The sequence below is a fragment of the Oryctolagus cuniculus genome, chromosome 3 (assembly GCF_964237555.1).
Source record: "Oryctolagus cuniculus chromosome 3, mOryCun1.1, whole genome shotgun sequence".
NCBI classification, from domain to species: domain Eukaryota; kingdom Metazoa; phylum Chordata; class Mammalia; order Lagomorpha; family Leporidae; genus Oryctolagus; species Oryctolagus cuniculus.
Window position 1 is genome coordinate 171,369,260 of NC_091434.1, and position 17,756 is coordinate 171,387,015.

At 44.8% G+C, this 17,756-nt stretch overlaps 1 protein-coding gene across 3 annotated transcripts in view; it reads left to right on the forward strand.

Moving 5' to 3' along the window:
* The first annotated feature begins 827 nt into the window (after positions 1–827).
* Positions 828–17,756, forward strand: part of NUP205 (nucleoporin 205) — an 85,783-nt gene continuing 68,854 nt past the window's right edge. Inside the window, exons 1-3 of one of the 3 annotated variants that reach the window (XM_051848965.2) lie at positions 828–1,078; positions 12,244–12,386; positions 14,772–14,943. In XM_051848965.2, the coding sequence (XP_051704925.2) occupies positions 937–1,078; positions 12,244–12,386; positions 14,772–14,943 (457 nt within the window). In that variant the 5' untranslated portion in view covers positions 828–936. Of the gene's footprint in view, positions 1,079–1,837; positions 2,644–12,243; positions 12,387–14,771; positions 14,944–17,756 lie in introns of those variants that run through there. The other 2 variants (XM_051848966.2, XM_051848967.2) reach the window with 2 other exon arrangements.

Sequence of the window (17,756 nt, forward strand, 5' to 3'; positions counted from 1 at the left end):
GGGAGACCAGGATAAGTACCTGGCTCCTGGCTTCAGATCAGCGCGGTGCGCCAGCCGTAGCACACTGGCCGCGGTGGCCATTGGAGGGTGAACCAACGACAAAGGAAGACCTTTCTCTCTGTCTCTCGCTCTCACTGTCCACTCTGCTTGTCAAAAACAATTAAAAAAAAAAAAAGATATGAGTGGCTATAGCTGTATCATCTTCCCAGTATGATTGTTGCAGGAACTAAACGAGACAAAGCATGTACATAGCTAATAAGCACCTGGCATATGGTAGTTACATTTAGGTTTTAAAATTAACAAGCTAAAACTTAAGTGCATGAACAAGCCGAGGGCAGGCACTGGGCAGCAGGTTAAGCTGCTGCTCGGAACACCCAGATTCCATACGGGAATGCTGATTTGATTCCCAGTTACTCTGCTGCTGACCCAGCTGCCAGGAGGCAACACACGATGGCCCAAGTACTTGGGTCCCTGTCACCCACATGGGAGATGCAGGTGGAATTCTGGGCTCCTGGCTTTCTGCTGGCCCAGCCCTGGCTATTGCAGGCAGTTGGAGAGTGAACCAGCAAATGAAAGCTCGCTCTCTTTCTCTCTGCCTTTCAAACAAATAAACCAATCTTTAAGTAAAAGGGAGTCTAGCTATTTTAGGTACTCGGGTAGAAAGAAACTTGATGATTAGGGTTGGAATTCGCATCAAAACAATCTGTGTCAGGGAATTGGTCATGCTATTGAAGCTGAGTGTTCATTATCCTGATTTTGCATATGTTTAAAATTTTCATAACAAAAAATTGTTATTCAAGAGTAGGCATTTTGGTGTTGTAGGTTAAGCCTCGGCTTGGGACACTATCATCCCATATTGGAGTGCTGGTGCGAATCCCAGCAGCTCTGCTTCTGATCCAACTCGCTCACCTCACAAACCTGGAGAGCAGCCCAAGGATGTGGGCCCCTGCCACCCTCGTGGGAGACAAGGGTGGAGTTCTCTGGCTCTTGACTTCAGCCAACCCAGCCCCAATTGGTGCAAGCATTTGGGAAATGGATCAGCAGGTGGAAGAACTCCGTCACTTGCTGTGCCTTTCAGGTAGGTGAAAGTAAAAAAAAAATTTTTTTTAATTATGATTTGTTTTACCCTATGCCAGTATGTTGACACAATGCACTTGGTAAAATGAGAGGTTATGGAAACTTGGGTTTTTTGTTTCTTTTTATTTATTTATTTGAAAGGCAGAGTTATGGAGAGACGGTGGTGGGGGCAGAGACAGAGATCTTCCATCCGCTGGTTTACAACCCAAATGGGCTCTAGAGCTGGGGGTGGGCCAGACCAGAAGGAAGCCAGGAGCCAGGAGCTTCTTCCAGGTCTCCCACGTGGGTGCAAGGGTCCAAATACCTGGGCCATCTTCTGCTTTCCCAGGCGCATTAGCAGGGAGCTGGGTCCGAAGTGGAGCAGCCAGGACTCCAGGGGTGGATTTACAGGCTGGACCACAAGGACTTGGTTTGCAATGGGTCACGTGGCTTTCTGCGGTGTAAACAACTCTCCTTCCATGCTATTCCTCAAAGTACGGAAGGAACGCAAGGAAGATTTCACTTGAAGGCGGTGCTTCGAATGTTTGGCTTTGAAAATAGCACGAATAGGCGTCCTTTGAACACCTAGCCCAGCATACTTCTCCCACTTCGCCCAACCAGGCTCGTGACTACAAGTTCCAGGGTGCATTGCGCGGCCCGCTGCGCAGTAAGGACCCCGCGCCTCCGAACTGGTTGCCCTCGCCTCATTCGAACAGGGCTGAGCCCAGTGAGAAATCAAAGGTTTGTGACCCAGAGCAGGCGTTTGAACGTTGCGTCCGCCTGGGCGGGCCAAGCGCGCCCTGCTGGGTGGCCGGCGTTGTGCCTTTCTGTTCAGGCGGCGCCTCGGGCAGCCTCCCCTTCCCTGGGGGCTTCGTGCGGCGGGAGGGCTCCGTTAGTGCGCCTCCAAGATGGCGACGCTGTTGGCGGTAAATTCAGGTGAGTGTGGCCGGGCAGCCAGGAAGCGACGGGCGGGGACGATGACCCGCTCTTCAGACAGAGACCCGGGCCATGAGGTTCCTCGGAGTCCGAGCCTCCCCTCGTGCGCGGTGCTACTTCTTCCTGGGCTCTGGGCCTCGAGTCCCGCCCCTTCCCGGTTTGAATGGCGCGCGTCCGCGCCGTGGCTCTAGCCCTCGAGTTGGGGTTCGTGCGCCGAGGCGGTGGAGCTTGGTCGCTGGAACCAGTTGTGTGGACTTTAGCAGGCCTGAGCTGAGCCTAGCCCCTCCCAGCCTCTCCCCCGTTTTGTGTCCGGGGTGTGCGTCGAGTCTCCAGCAATGAGGCCGCAGGACCCGTGCTGTCTTAAAGACGGGCGTCCCGGGTTGGCACCGGGGCCTCGTAGACTGAGGGTTCCCGCAGGCAGGAGGACCTCCGGTCGTGAAGGTGGCTGGGAAGAGCGCGCCGCCGGCTCAGCAGAGGACTCCCAGGTCTGCGGCCGTGGCCTGGCCCTGCACGCTGCTCCGCCTTCGCCGCGGGTTCGCGTAGTGGGGTAGACGCTAGAAGACAGCGGAGGAGCGCTGAAGACTCGGGGTTTGGCCCTCTCCAGGGGCTTGAGTCCCGGGCCGTACTGCCCTCCAGGGGCGTTTGAAAGAGGTGAGCGCGCTTTGATTGCTTGGCAGAATTCCCTGGTGCGCCCTGCAGTGGGCGGAGCCGTCCCGAAAACTTAGTGGAGGATGTTAACACCTAATGGAGACACCCGTAGCTTCATGGGCACTTGGAGAGGCGGTCCGTGTGGGCAGTGCCTGCGGAGAATCTCACCGGACTCTGCTGGGTGCTGTCTGTGCACATCGGGGGTGGGGGCGAGCGCCCACGGGTTCTGCCGCTACAGAAACGCTACAGGCTACCTTGTAATAGGGAAGGCGTCTGTGTGCGGAGCACCCGTCCTGTCCTAGCCCTGGACCTAGGCTTGTGCTTGAAGCGTCGTATGCAGCCCCTTTTATACTCTTACGGTGTAGCTGCTGCTCCACGTCACACATTCGCAAATAGAGACTTCAGGTGGTCATATAACTTCCTCAGTTAAATAGCGAACGATTCTAAGCCAGTGTTTGGTGCCTAAAGTACTGTGTACTGTTTAAGAGCAACCTATATCAGACTTTATATATCTGAGTGTTAGGAATGAAGTCACGTGCTTAATCATCCTGCCCCTATCGAAGGATGTGAACTTGAAGGCTTGCGTGTTACGTGTGCGGTTATGTACTTTTTTTTTTTTTTTTTAATTTTGGCAACACCCATCCCAAGTTAATCCTTAAAGGTGAATCATGGAAGGGAAAGGAGAACGAATTGGCAGTCGCCGAACAGTTTACATTGTATTAAAAACCTTGTGACTGAAATGTTTCACTGGCAGTGTAGAAAGGAAACATTTTTAAAAGCCAAGAGTCTGGAGACTTTTTTTTTTTTTTCAATTGAACCTCTTAGAGAAGCAACCTAAACATCATTGGAAGACAGGTGAATGGATAAACAAAATGTGTTATGTAGATGCAGTGGAATAATGTGTAGCCTATAAAGAAGGGAATCTTGTTACATGCTACAGTGTGGACAGCCTTGCGGCCCATGTGCTCAGTGAAATAGCTGCTCACAAAGACAGATGCTGTATGATTTCACTCAGGTGAGGCCTCTAAAGTAGGCAGACTCATAGAACAGCAAGTCCCTGGTGGTAGCCAGTGGGAAATGGGGAGTTGTTTGGTGCATGTAAGTTTCGGTTTTGCAGGATGAAAAAGGTCTGGTGATCTGTTGCACGATAGGAATGTACTTAGCACCACTGAAGTATGCCCTTAAAAATGGTTAAGATGCCACTCTGTGTGTGTTTTAAACCATATTTCAATTTTACAAAAATCCCACAGTTGTGGAAGGATGCAAAGAGTTGTGGCGTGTTTTAGGAGTGTGCACTTGGATTTCAGCTCCTAACTTACTAGTGGTGACCTGTTGTCATCCGCCCGGGCTTCTGAGTGGTAACCACGGACACTGCTTGACAGCCCATCCGTGCTGGTGTGTCACCCCTGGTCACAGCAGTCACTGGTTCCGGCCTCTTCCTCACTCCTCAAACCCCTCACCTCGCACCGACCCCTCAGGCTGCTGTTACAGAGAAAACGGAGGCCCACAGGCACGGACTCTTCACCCTCAAACCTACGAGCCTAAGTAGGTCTGCACCCCTTTGAGTCAGTTTCCCTGTGTTCACTTCTCTTGCTGTTTCCTGTCCACTCACCATCTTTAGCTTGCTCAGGTTTCTCACCAGTTAGCATCCTCTTGCATCTCTTCACGGATGTTCGAGAAGATTGGTTGATATTCACTCACTCCATCTCCATACCTCCTGTTCTTCCCGCGATTTTCGTCTGCTCCCATCCTCTTCCTACTGATATTAGCACGTTTTTCTATTTCACCGTGACAAGCAGTTTTTTTTTAAGATTTACTTATTTAGGCCGGCGCCGCGGCTCACTAGGCTAATCCTCCGCCTAGCGGCGCCGGCACACCGGGTTCTAGTCCCGGTCGGGGCGCCGGATTCTGTCCCGGTTGCCCCTCTTCCAGGCCAGCTCTCTGCTGTGGCCCGGGAGTGCAGTGGAGGATGGCCCAGGTGCTTGGGCCCTGCACCCCATGGGAGACCAGGAAAAGCACCTGGCTCCTGCCATCGGATCAGCGCGGTGCGCCGGCCACAGCGTGCCGGCCGCGGCGGCCATTGGAGGGTGAACCAACGGCAAAGGAAGACCTTTCTCTCTGTCTCTCTCTCTCTCACTGTCCACTCTGCCTGTCAAAAAAAACAAACAAACAAACAAACAAGATTTACTTATTTATTTGAAAGGCAGAATAGAGAGGCAGAGACAGAGAGAGAGAGAGAGGTTTTTCATCCGCTGGTTCACTCCCCAATTGGCCACAATGGCTGGAGCTGCGCTGACCCGAAGTCAGGAGCCAGGAGCTTCTTCCAGGTCCCCCATGCAAGTGCAGGGGCCCAAGGACTTGGGCCATCTTCTGCTGCTTTCCCAGGCCACAGCAGGGAGCTGGATTGGAAGTGGAGCAGCTGGGACTGGAACTGGTGCCCATATGGGATGCCAGCGCTGCAGGCAACGGCTTTACCGCTATGCCACAGCGCTGGCCCCCAGAAATGTTTTAAATCTTCATTTTGTTTGCTCTTTTAGGGTAAAGAGCAAAATCTTAACATGGGCAGGAGCAGTCTGCTTGGCTTGGTGGTCGCCTGCCTTGCTGACTCTGGTGTCTGCACTGCAGCTCTGTTGCTGTGTGGCTCTGTGACTGCAGTGTTCCCTTTGGCCCTGGGGACCCATTCCTAGAATGCAGGTGCTCACCTCCCACCCTCAGTTCTCTCCCACTTAGATCCTTCAGATTCCAGCCTAACCATCCTTCAGGGATTCTTTTCCTCCCCTGAGCCTCTGCTGGGTGAGATTCCCCTGGGCACCTCTCCTGGGCACTCCCCTGGGCACTATCATAGATAGTGTGTCACACAATTGGTTATTACCTTTGAGTGTGGTTGGTTGTGTGATTAATGTATTTCCTCAGTGTACTGTAAGCTTACCCGTACCTCATACACGATGAATGAGTGATAAATGTGACTTGCTGGAGGGATCCCTAAACATGAAGGAAAACGTTATTTCTCTTCTCTTTTCTTTTCTGTCTCTCTCTCTCTCTTTCAGAGTGGACAGTGAGAGAGAGAGACAGAGAGAAAGGTCTTCCTTTGCTGTTGGTTCACACCCCCAATGGCCGCTGTGGCTGGTGCACCGCGCTGATCTGAAGCCAGGAGCCAGGTGCTTCTCCTGGTCTCCCATGCGGGTGCAGGGGCCAAGTACTTGGGCCATTCTCCACTGCACTCTGGGTCACAGCAGTGAGCTGGACTGGAAGAGGAGCAACCAGTTCAGAATCCAGCGCCCTGACCGGGACTAGAACACAGGGTGCTGGCGCCACAGGCGGAGGATTAGCCTATTGAGCTGTGGCGCCGGCTGTAAACCTTATTTCTTAAGGGAATAAATCACGTGTTACGTATTTTGTAACTTGGAAAAATGGGTAGCTTTCTTTCGTTGTTAAAAAAAAAAAGGTGGTTACTAACACTTGTCATTGAAGGCAAATCAAAGTTAAATTTTTGTTGCAGTTCTTTTTGCTTTGTGTGTTGATATTAATGATGGAATAGCTAGATCAGTAATGTGGATTTGGTGTGTGTATTGATTTTTGTTCTGTTATTGGATGCCTCCCCAGGAAGGGGGATAGAAACTTTTCTCTATAATAGAGCTTATTACACTAAGTGTGAACACTACAGGAAAACCTGCTCCTCAGAGTCTGTTGTATGTTAAGTATTAGATTTTTTTTAAGCTTTGATTACTTTTTAAAAAAGATGTATTCTCATAGTGTTCATTTCACTTTAACAGGTTTCCTTTTTGGTGCTCAGTTAGTTGTCACCGATCAGGGAGAACATATGGTATTTGTCCCTTTGGGATTGGCTTATTTCACTCAGCATAATGCTTTCCAGATTCCTAACAGGGATCACTTTTCAGTTAAAATTTAAACACCTAAGAATAATTGTGTGTTAATTACAGAGTTCAACCCATAGTACTGGAACAAAAAAAAATACTAAAATGGATAAAGTATTACATTGTACATCAACAGTCAGCACAAGAGCTGATCAAGTCACTGTTTCTCATAGTGTCCATTTCACTTCAACAAGTTTCCCCTTTGGTGCTCAGTTAGTTGTTGCTGATCAGGGAGAACATATGATATTTGTCCCTTTGGGACTGGCTTAATTCACTCAGCATGATATTTTCCAAATTCCTCCATCTTGTTGCAAATGACCGGGTTTCATTGTTTTTGACTGCTGTATAGTATTGTATAGAGTACATGTCCCATAATTTCTTTATCCAGTCTACTGTTGATGGGCATTTGGGTTGGTTCCAGGTCTTAGCTATTGTGAATTGAGCTGCAATAAACATTAAGGTCTTAATCAGCCCTTGCCCTGACTGTTGATGAACAACTTAATACGTTATTCCTCTTAGTATTTTTTTGTTTGTTTGTTCTACTTAATACTTTTGGTTGAATACTGTAATCAATACACAGTTATTCTCAAGTGTTGAAACTTAACTGAAAAGTGATCGCTGTTAAGTATAAGAGTGGGAATAAGAGAGGGAAGAGATGTGCAATTCGGGACATGCTCAAGCTGACTTACCTCAAACGGTAGAGTTAGAAACATACCAGGGGATTCCACTTCAATCCCATCAACGTGGCATGTACCAATGCCATCTCACTAGTCCAAGTGATCAATTTCTGTTCACAATTGATCATAATGATAGGACTAAGAGCCAAAGGGAGCACATAAACAAGACTAGTGTCTGCAAATACTAGCTGATAGAATAAAAAAGGGAGAGAACCATCCAACATGGGAAGTGAGATACACAGCAGACCCATAGAATGGCAGGTGTCCTAAATAGCACTCTGGCCTCAGAATCAGCCCTTAAGGCATGTGGATCTGGCTGAAAAGCCCATGAGAGTATTATAGGCATGAAAAGTCAAAACATTTTGGCAAAAAAAAAAAAAAAAAAAAAAAAAAAAAACACCAAACCTAAATGAAAGATCTCCGCGAGAGAGATCCCAGTGAAAAGAACAGATCATCAGAGAAGGAGGTACCTTTCTCTGAAGGGAGGAGAGAACTTCCAATTTGACTACAACCTTGTCTAAATATGATCAGAGTTGGTGAACTCAAAAGGCTTCCATAGCCTTGGCGACTCATGACAAGAGCCTAGGGTGATTACTGATGCCATAAACAAGAGTGTCAATTTGTTAAGTCAACAACAGGAGTCACTGTGCACTTAGTCCTCATGTAGGATCTCTGTCCTTAATGTGCTGCACATTGTGATTTAATGCTATAACTAGTACTCAAACAGTATTTTTCACTTTGTGTTTCTATGTGGGTGCAAACTGTTGAAATCTTTACTTAATATATACTAAACTGATCTTCTGTATTTAAAGAGAATTGAAAATGAATCTTGATGTGAATGGAAGGGGAGGGAAAGGGAAAGGGGAGGGTTGCAGGTGGGAGGGAAGTTATGGGGGGGGGGAGATGTATTGATTTGAAAGGCAGAATGACCAGGGTTGGGGAGAGACAGAAAGAGAGAGGGAGATATCTTCCATCCAATTGCCTACTGGTTCACTACCCAGATGGCCACAATGGTGCGGGCTGGGCCAGACTGAAGCCAGGAGTCTGGAACTCCATCCAGATCTCCTGCATGAGTGGCAGGGGTCCAAGTACCTTTTTTTGCTATCTTCCCAGAGCATTAGCAGGGAGCTGGATCTGAGCAGGACAGCTGAGTCTTGAACCAGTACTCTGTTATAGGGCTCCAGTTTCGGAAGCAGCAGCTTAATGTGCTGTGCCACAAAGCCAGCTTGTTAGGTATTACTTTTAAGGACAGATACTTAACTTTTTTTAAAAATTTTTTTATTTTTTTGACAGGCAGAGTGGACAGTGAGAGAGAGAGACAGAGAGAAAGGTCTTCCTTTGCCGTTGGTTCACCCTCCAATGGCCGCTGCGGCCGGCACACCGCGCTGATCTGATGGCAGGAGCCAGGTGCTTCTCCTGGTCTCCCATGGGGTGCAGGGCCCAAGCACTTGGGCCATCCTCCACTGCACTTCCCTGGCCACAGCAGAGAGCTGGCCTGGAAGAGGGGCAACCGGGACAGAATCCAGCGCCCCGACCGGGACTAGAACCCGGACTGCAAGGAGGAGGATTAGTCTATTGAGCTGCGGCGCTGGCCAGATACTTAACTTTTATACTTACCTTATCTGATTTCTGAAGTATTTGTGGCAAAGCAAATTTCTAGTTTGCTTGGGAGTGATTTTTGATACCCTCTCTTTATACCATATATATATATATATATATATATATACACCAGCTCCCAATTCTGACTACTTTCTATTATTAATAGGCCTTTTCTTCCTACTTTACTGCCTCCTTATTTTAATTTAGGTTCCATCATCTTGTGAGTGGCTTATGTACCTGTTAGTTTCTTAATACTTCTTGATCTAGTCCAGCCATGCTTGAACACCGTTTTCCTGTAATGCCAATTTCATTTTGTCATCTACTACAGATTGAATGTGTCTCATTTAGCATTCTTGGATCCGTAAGTGTTTCAGATTTTGGATTTTTCCAGATTTTGGAATATTGGTGTAGACTTCATTGAGTATCTTTTTTTCCAAAAATCTGAAACCCAAAGTGATCCAAAATCTGGAATTTCTGTGTCTTGTTGGTCTTAACAATGTTTTGGATTTTGGCACATTTCTGATTTTGGGTTGTAGTTGAAACTTTTCATTAATAATAGGAAAAATTTCATCTTAGCATTGGAATCCAAGGTTTAAGTTTACTCTATTCTTTGCCATTCCTGAGGGCTGCAAAAATGATCCAGAGAGAAATCATGAGGATCTAGGATTGGGTCCACATTTTGGCGATCCCAGGAAACTGGCTTTTGTCAGTGTAACTGGAGTTGATTAGGCCCCATTAATTGATTTTTTTCTAACTAAATTTAGAAAGACATAGCTAAACCAATATGCCAGTTTATTGGTCTTTAACCAGAAGTCTGTCTGCATTGGTACTCATGTTGATTTGTCAGCATGTTCTTCATTCTGCAAGTTTATATATCACAAAATTGGCAAAAGTGAAGGAGGGAGTTGGATTATGTGTCTGTATAGGGATGTCTGCATTTGCTGATTCCCATTCTCCTAGATCCCCACCCCACAGGCCTGAATGTCACTTCTTGCCCTGATGTTCAGATTGGTTTAGGTTCTCATTTGTATAATGTTCTATAGCACTTATATCCGTTCTGTCTCCAGGCTTGATTTTGAGCTTTTGAAAGACCAGAATTTGTTCTCTTTTCCTCTGTGATACCTTACTGTTTATTTGTGGAGCTTGAATATTTTCAGGTAAATGAATTTGGCTGAGCTCAGACAAATTAGCCTGGGCTTGTCTAGGTGTGCCTTAATTTCTTCACTTACCAGACTATTTTCCAGATTACTTGTGACTTACTTAAATTTATACTCTCAAACATTTTTACTTTTCAAATATTGTGTGCAAAGAGGCAATCCAACCTAGTGTGTAAGGCACACTCTGATTCCAGACTGCCTGGATTCAAAACCTGTTTATCCATTGTGACTCTTGAGTGTTTCAACCTCTGTGCCTCAAGCTCCGTATTTATAAAATAGAGGGAAGACAGTGCTGGCATCAGATATTGTTAAGAAATACAGAAAGTGTAAAAAATTTAGCAACACATAGCAAAAGGTCAGTAACTATTAACGGGCCCAGTATTGTTGTGCAGCAGGTTAAGCCAGTCATCTGCAATGCCAGCAGCTCACGTGGGCACTGATTTGAGTTCTGGCTGCTCCACTTCCTATCCAACTTCCTGCATATTTGTGCCTAGGAAAGCAGAAGATGGCCTAAAGTACTTGGGCCTCTGCCACCTATGTGGGAGGCCAGGAAGGAATTCTAGGCTCCCACCTTCACCCTGCCTCAGCCGTTGGGACCATTTGGGGAGTGAACCAGCAGATGAAAGATCTCTCTTGCCGTCTGCTCTGTTCTGTCTGTATCTGTCTTTCAAATAAATCTTAAAAAAAAAAAAATAACTGTTAACTATTAGTGATACTATGTTTATAAATAAAAATGTGAGCATATTCACATAAGCTTGCAAAAGTATCCCATTTTCCTAGTCTGTTAAGTTTTTTTTTTTTTTTTTTTTTTTTTTGTATTTATTTGAAAGGGAGAGATTGAGAGACATCTTTCAACTGCTGGTTCACTCCCCAAATGCTCATAGCTAGGAATGGGCCAAGCCAAAACCAGAAGCCTGGGAACTGGGTGATAGGCACCCAAGTACTTTACATAGCATCTACTGCCTTTGAGGGGGTGCATTAGCAGGAAATGGGAATCAGTAGCTGGGTCTGGACTTGAACCCAGCCACCCAATATGGTATGCAGGCATCCCAAATAGCATCTTACCTGCTGCTCCAAATGCTTGCACCTCTATGTTGTTTTTTTGTTTTTGTTTTTGTTTTTTTCTTTTCTTTTTGACAGGTAGAGTTAGACAGTGAGAGAGACAGAGAGAAAGGTCTTCCTTCTGTTGGTTCACCCCCCCCCCCCAAAAATGGCCGCTACGGCTGGCATGCTGCACCAATCTGAAGCCAGGAGCCAGGTGCTTCCTCCTGGTCTCCCATGCAGGTGCAGGGCCCAAGGACTTGGGCCATCCTCCACTGCACTCCTGGGCCACAGCAGAGAGCTGGACTGCAAGTGGAGCAACTGGGACTAGAACCTGGGGTTCTGGCGCCACAGGTGGAGGATTAGCCTAGTGAGCCACGGTGCCAGCCTATGCTGTTTTTTAATAGCTGGTACCCCAGCCAAAGTAAAGTACATTTTTTTTTTCATTTTCGAAAACAAAAACTTTTCCTTTTGTACAGAATCTGAGTGTTTCCTGCTCCTCCTTTTCATTTGGGTGATAGGGAGGGAAGGAAAGGCACTATATTGGGTAGTTTTCCTAGTTTATTTCATTTGAGGACTCACAACCTTATTTATTTATTTATTTATTGAGATTTACTTACTTATTTGAAGAGCAGAGTTACAGAAAGGCAGAGGCAGAAAGAGAGATCTTCCATCTGCTGGTTCACTCCCCAGATGGCTGCAGTGGCCAGAGCTAAGTCGATCCAAAGCCAGGAGCTTCTTCTGGGTCTTCCATCCGGGTGCAGGGGACCATGGACTTGGGCCATCTTCTGCTCCTTTCCCAAGCCATAGCAGAGAGCTGGATCAGAAGTGGAGCAGCCGGGACTCAAACTATAGCCTGTATGGGATGCTGGCACTGCAGGTGGCCACTTTACCTGCTGGGCCAAGCTGGCCCTGGACTCCAAACCTTCTGAAACAGATGGGGTTTCTCTGTTGCATGTAAGGAAACCAAAGCTTTAAGAACTCGGTCCAGCTGATGCAGCTAATAAAGTGGTAAAAGCAGGGCCAGCTGACGTGGCAGTTAAGGTCAGGATTTATTTGATTTTATATTGTTAGATAAGATTATGTTTATATTATTGCCAATATAATAATCTATGCTTTTATTTTAATGTTTGATTTGTATTTGTAATTTGTGTTTAAAAGTAGCCATGAGTGTCACTAAAATGTACAGATGATAACCTCACTTCACTTTCTCAGTGTATGTTTTATTGATGCTGGCTTTATTTTTTCTTTAAGCTGCTAGTCTATGGGGTCCTTACAAAGACATTTGGCAAACAGTGGGAAATGCACTTTGGAGAAGACAACCTGAAGCTGTGCACCTCCTTGATATGATTTTGAAGAAACACAAACCGGACTTCATCTCATTATTCAGAAACCCAGTAGGAAATTTTGTTTTCTACTTCTTGGATTTGCTTTAATTTTTTTTTTTTTTTTTTAGTTTGAGGGAGCAAAAAAACTCTTAATGCATGTAAACAAAATATGTTACTTTTTCTCTAGTAATTCAAGTTTTCTAAGAGTAATAGCCTTCTTTTAGATCTTCATAGAAATTAATATTTATCACTAACCATGAGATAAACGTAATAACATTTGAAGATGATTTAGGGTATATCCCAGTGACACTAGCCCTTAGAATTTCTTACCTATAGTTAATAACACATCTATTTTTGGTAAGATTATTATTTTATGTATTTCCAGGTACACTTCAGCATTTTAAGTCTTCACAGAATTAGGTAACTTGTGTTAGCTGAACTAACCAATTATTGTATATCATTAATCATTGCATCTTGAACTCCTTTGCAGTTAGAAATAGAGTACATCAATAGAGAGGATTCAAATTTGGAAATCCTTCCTTGCTGTTTGACAGTTTTCTTTGTGAAGAGGTAATTCAGAAAGTTCATGAGGGATTGGTGTTGTGGCATAGTGTGTAAAACCACGTCCTATAACACCAGCATCCCCATATGGGCGCCGGTTCCTGTCCCGGGTGCTCCACTTCCAATTCAGCTCCCTGCTAATGGCCTGGGGAAATCAGCAAACGATAGCCCAAGTGTTTGGGTCCCTAGCACCCCCGTGGGAGACTTGGATGAAGCTCCTGGCTCCTGGCTTCTGTCAGGCCCAGTGCTAGCTGTTGTGGCCATTTGGGGAGTGGACCAGCATATGGAAGATTCTCTCTCTCTCTCTCTCTGCCTCTGCCTCTCTGAACTCTGTCCTTCAGATAAATAAATCTTTTTTTTTAAATTCATTTAGAAATGATATTAAAAGGTAAGTTTATTTTGGTAGCAAAAATTTTTGGAATACATGCAGTTTTTTCATAATACGCACTTTCCATGAACTTCTTGAAGACCTCTCTGTGAATGGATTTCGAAACATTTGTGTGAAAATAACTTACCTTTTAATTCCATTTTTCTTTGAACTTTTTGAAATACCCTCATGTACCAAAAGGACCATCTAAAAACTATTTATGGGATTGTATTATAAGAAATAGCTTTTCTTTTTTAACATTTTTTAGCTTTCCTCAGTAGAAGGAGCCCTCGCCTAAGAGGTAGTTGAACTGAGTTCCAGTCTTGGCTCTGCCTTTCAGAAGTTGTATGGCAGCTGGAGTGTGGCACAGCAGGTTAAGTCTCTGCCTGCAACACCAGCATCTTATATGGATGCAAGTGCGAGTCCAGGCTGCTCTGCTGTCTGCTAATGCTCCTGAGAAAGCAGCAGATGATGTCCCAACTACTTATGCCGCTGCCACCTATGTTGGAGACTTAGATGAAGTTCCAGGCTGCTCACTTTGTCTTGGCCCAGCTCTTGGCCATTGCAGCCATCTGGGCAGTGAAATAGTGGATGGGAGATCACTCACTCTGTCTCTCTCTCTAACTCTGCCTTTCAAATAATAAATAAGTCTTAAAAAAAAGTTACTTAAATGGGTTTTTGTTTTCCTGTGTGTAACAGAGGAGCTGGATTAAATGACTTGTGTAGCTTTTATTAAAATTTAAGTTTTAAGATTTTTTGATCTATCGGTGTAATTCTTTAAAATATGTCATTTGTTAAATATTTGAACTTGAATTATCTTAAATTTTTAAAAATTTATTTGAAAGAGAGAGAGAGAGAGAGAGAAATTTCTTTAGATCACTCCCTAAACGACCACAACAGCCAGATCTGGGCCAGGCTGAAGCCAGAAGCCAGGAACTCCATCCAGTGTCCCACATGAGTGATAGGGACCCAAGTACTTGTGCCATCTTCCTAGGCGCATTAGCAGGGAGCTGGATCTGAAGCAGAGCAGCCTGGCCTTGAACCAGTGCTCTTGCATGCGATGCAAGTATAGCAAGCAGTAGCTTAACCCACTGTGCCACAACACCCAGCCCATGCCAAGTTACCTTTTATAGAGTAAATTAATAAACTGTTTTTCATTGGACTTTGTAATTCTCAAGTCATATATCCATTTGTTATTTCCCATTTGTTGATCATATTGTTCGTTCTTTATTAGATATATAATTAGAAAAGTGCCTTAGATACTTGAAAAATGATTTGCTAATGGTGTTTTCTCCAAATTTTGTAGTTTAGAGTTTAGCGTAAAGAACTTACTGAGAAGGTAGGATTAGGAAAAAAATTGAGAATGCTGCAAAATGCTGCTGCATAAAGTCTAGTTCTGAAATATCTGATAAGAAACACTTCCGTTTGCCATGTTTCCAGTCTGTACTGTCATCAGTAAACTTCTGTAGGTGGGGCCGAGTCTCCAATGTACCATTTTTATTACTTCATACAATTTATTATTGTAGCCGAAAAATGTTCAACAGCATGAGAAGGTTCAGAAAGCCAGTACAGAGGGAGTCGCCATCCAGGGTCAACAGGGAACCCGACTTCTTCCGGAGCAGCTCATTAAGGAAGCCTTTATCCTCAGTGACCTTTTTGATATTGGGGAATTGGCAGCTGTTGAACTTCTCCTTGCTGGTAGGTTGACATTTTACTGAAACTCTAGTAAGCTGGTACAGAATTATATAGCTGTTCACCATAGTTTGAAATATTTTATTATTCAAATTCCAGAGTAGTTTCTGATGATGTAATTTATTTGATAAAATTGTATTCAAAATATTTCTTTTTGTTTTTGACAAGAAGGCTTCAATGTATGATCAGAGTTGTTAAAGGTAATTGAATGATTGAAGGTAGGCTTTTATGTGGTAATTTACTAGCCAAGTAATTTCTGACGTCTTAGAAGTTTTATAGCATAAAGCACTTACTGTCATTTTGTGAGTAGGGATGTAAAATCGCTGCTTTTTTGGAGTTTGTTTTTGAGGGGGTAGTTCACATAATGAATAGATTGAAAATAAGGTAATTTTTCAAAGCAGTGGAATATGGAGAGGTGGAGGCATGTTGGGTAATTCTAAATCGGATACTTAGAGGTGGCTTCTCTGGGTTGGTGACTTCTGACCTCAGACCTGAATGATGGGTGGCTGCTTCTCTCAGACCTGTGGAGAGAAGTACTTCCAGACAGAGGGAGCAGCAGGAGTTTGAGGAGGGAGCAAAGGCACGTGTAGGGATGAGAAGACCACTGTGGCTGAGCATCAGGAGTGGGGGAAGCACAGATAGAGCAGGAGTTTGCAGATCATGAAAGTTAATTTGGATTTTATTTTAATTGTGGTGCAGGGTTATTGATGGAGGCTTAAATGGAGACTTTATTTAACTCAGAATAACTGCATTTCTTTTTCAGGCTGCTATAAGAGAAATGATTGAAAGTTTCATAAAATAAGATGTTCATTTTAGTTATAATAAGAGCCATGTCAAGACAATATAGGTTGTTTTAGTGGAACAAAAATTTATTTAAGATTTATTTGTTTGAAAGGTAGAGTGACAGGGAAAGACAGAGAAAGACAATGACAGCAACAGCTAGAGCTGGGCCAGGCTAACGCCAGGAGCCTGGAACCCAATCCAGATTTCCAGTGTGAGTGACAGGAGCCCGGTACTGGGGCTATCTTCTGCTTTCCGAGGTGCATTAGCAGGGAGCTGAATGGAAACTAGAGCAGTCAGGACCCCAACTGGCACTCCTGTATGGCATGTGACATCGCAGTTTAACCTGTTGTGTCACAACACTGGCCCCCCCCCCAAAAAAAAAGTTTTTTTTTTTTTTTTTTTTTTTTTTAGCAAAGCACAAGTTTTATTGAAAGCAGGGAGCTTCTTATTGTGCTAGTCAGGAGGGAGGTCCTCTAAGGCAGAAGTTGCCATGTCTAAAGAAATAGTGTGGGTATCAAAATTCTTTCTTTTTTTTTTTTTTTTTAAAGATTTATTTATTTGAAAGTCAGAGTTACACAGAGAGAGGAGAGACAGAAATAGAGAGAGGTCTTCCATCCGATGCTTCACTCCCCAGATGGTCGCAACAGCTGGAGCTGCACTGATCTGAAGCCAGGAGCCAGGAGCTTCTTCTGGGTCTCCCACACGGGTTGCAGGGGCCCAAGCGCTTGGACCATCTTCCACTGCTTTCCCAGGCCATAGCAGAGAACTATATTGGAAGAGGAGCAGCCAGGACTAGAACTGGCACCCATTTGGGATGCTTGCGCTTCAGGCCAGGGCATTAATCCACTGTACCACAGCGCCGGCCCCTCAAAATTCTTTTTTAAAGTCTATTTATTTTCAGTTAATGTGAAAGGCAGAGAGACAGAGCTAAGGCTGCATTTAAAGAAGTACATTATTGAGAATGAGGGAGGTGGTTTCCCCATTCTGTGACAAGGGGCTATTAACTGGACATGTTTGAACTTTGAGTTTAACTCAGAACTGTCATTTAACACACATTCTGTCCCTGCTTTGTGCCAGGCACTGTGTTACAATCTTGGCAGTATGAAGATGAATAAAACCTCAACTGGTGTAATAAAGGAGCTCGTAGACTAATAATTGAGAAAGATATGGAGACAGAAAATTTTGACACAAGTCCAGTAATGGCTAATTTGTGCAAGAGTTAGCTGCAGTCCAGAGGCAAGGGGGTTCATTTGACCTTGGATCGTACAGGGAAGTCTTCACAAAAATAGTGAGGCATGGGGTAGGTGTTACAGAAGGAGTAGGCAGGTGGGTACTCAGGAGCATGATGGGCATCCAGGTCGGGAGAGTAAAGCCAGGTGTTGAATTTGGGAAACTGAAGGCAGTAGAGTGGAGGAATGATGGAGAAAAGAGAGAAGACAGCTGTAGGAGATAAAACTGGAAGTATAGGCAGGATACTCTAAACACGATGAGCTAGAACTTACCCAAAGGAGAGCAAATAAAAGGATGAGTGAGGGGCTGGTAATGTGGCATAGCAGGTTAAGCCTCTTCCTGGAACGCTGGCATCCCATATGGGCTCCGGTTCAAGACCTGGCTGTTCCACTTCCAATCCAGTTCTCTGCTAATGGCCTGAGAAAGCAGCAGACGATGGCCAAGTGCTTAGGGCCCTGCACCCTGTGGGAGACTTGGAAGAAGCTCCTGGCTCCTGGCTGCAGCCTGGCCGAGTCCCAGCCCTGGCCATTGTGGCCATTTGGGGAGTGAACCAGCTAGTGGAAGATCTCTCTCTCCCTGTCTCTCCTTCTCTTGTAACTCTGCCTTTCAAATAAATAAAAAATAAATCTTTAAGAAAAAAAAAAAGTGTGAGTAAAATTGAAATGTAAGAAAAATTAATTTTCAGAGAAGACTCATACAAGAAACTTACAAATATTTGAAACAAAGATTTCATTTGAAAGCGAGTAAAATGGGCATTGAATAAAATCAGATTCAGTGGACAATAGTGATTCCCACAGATTTTCACC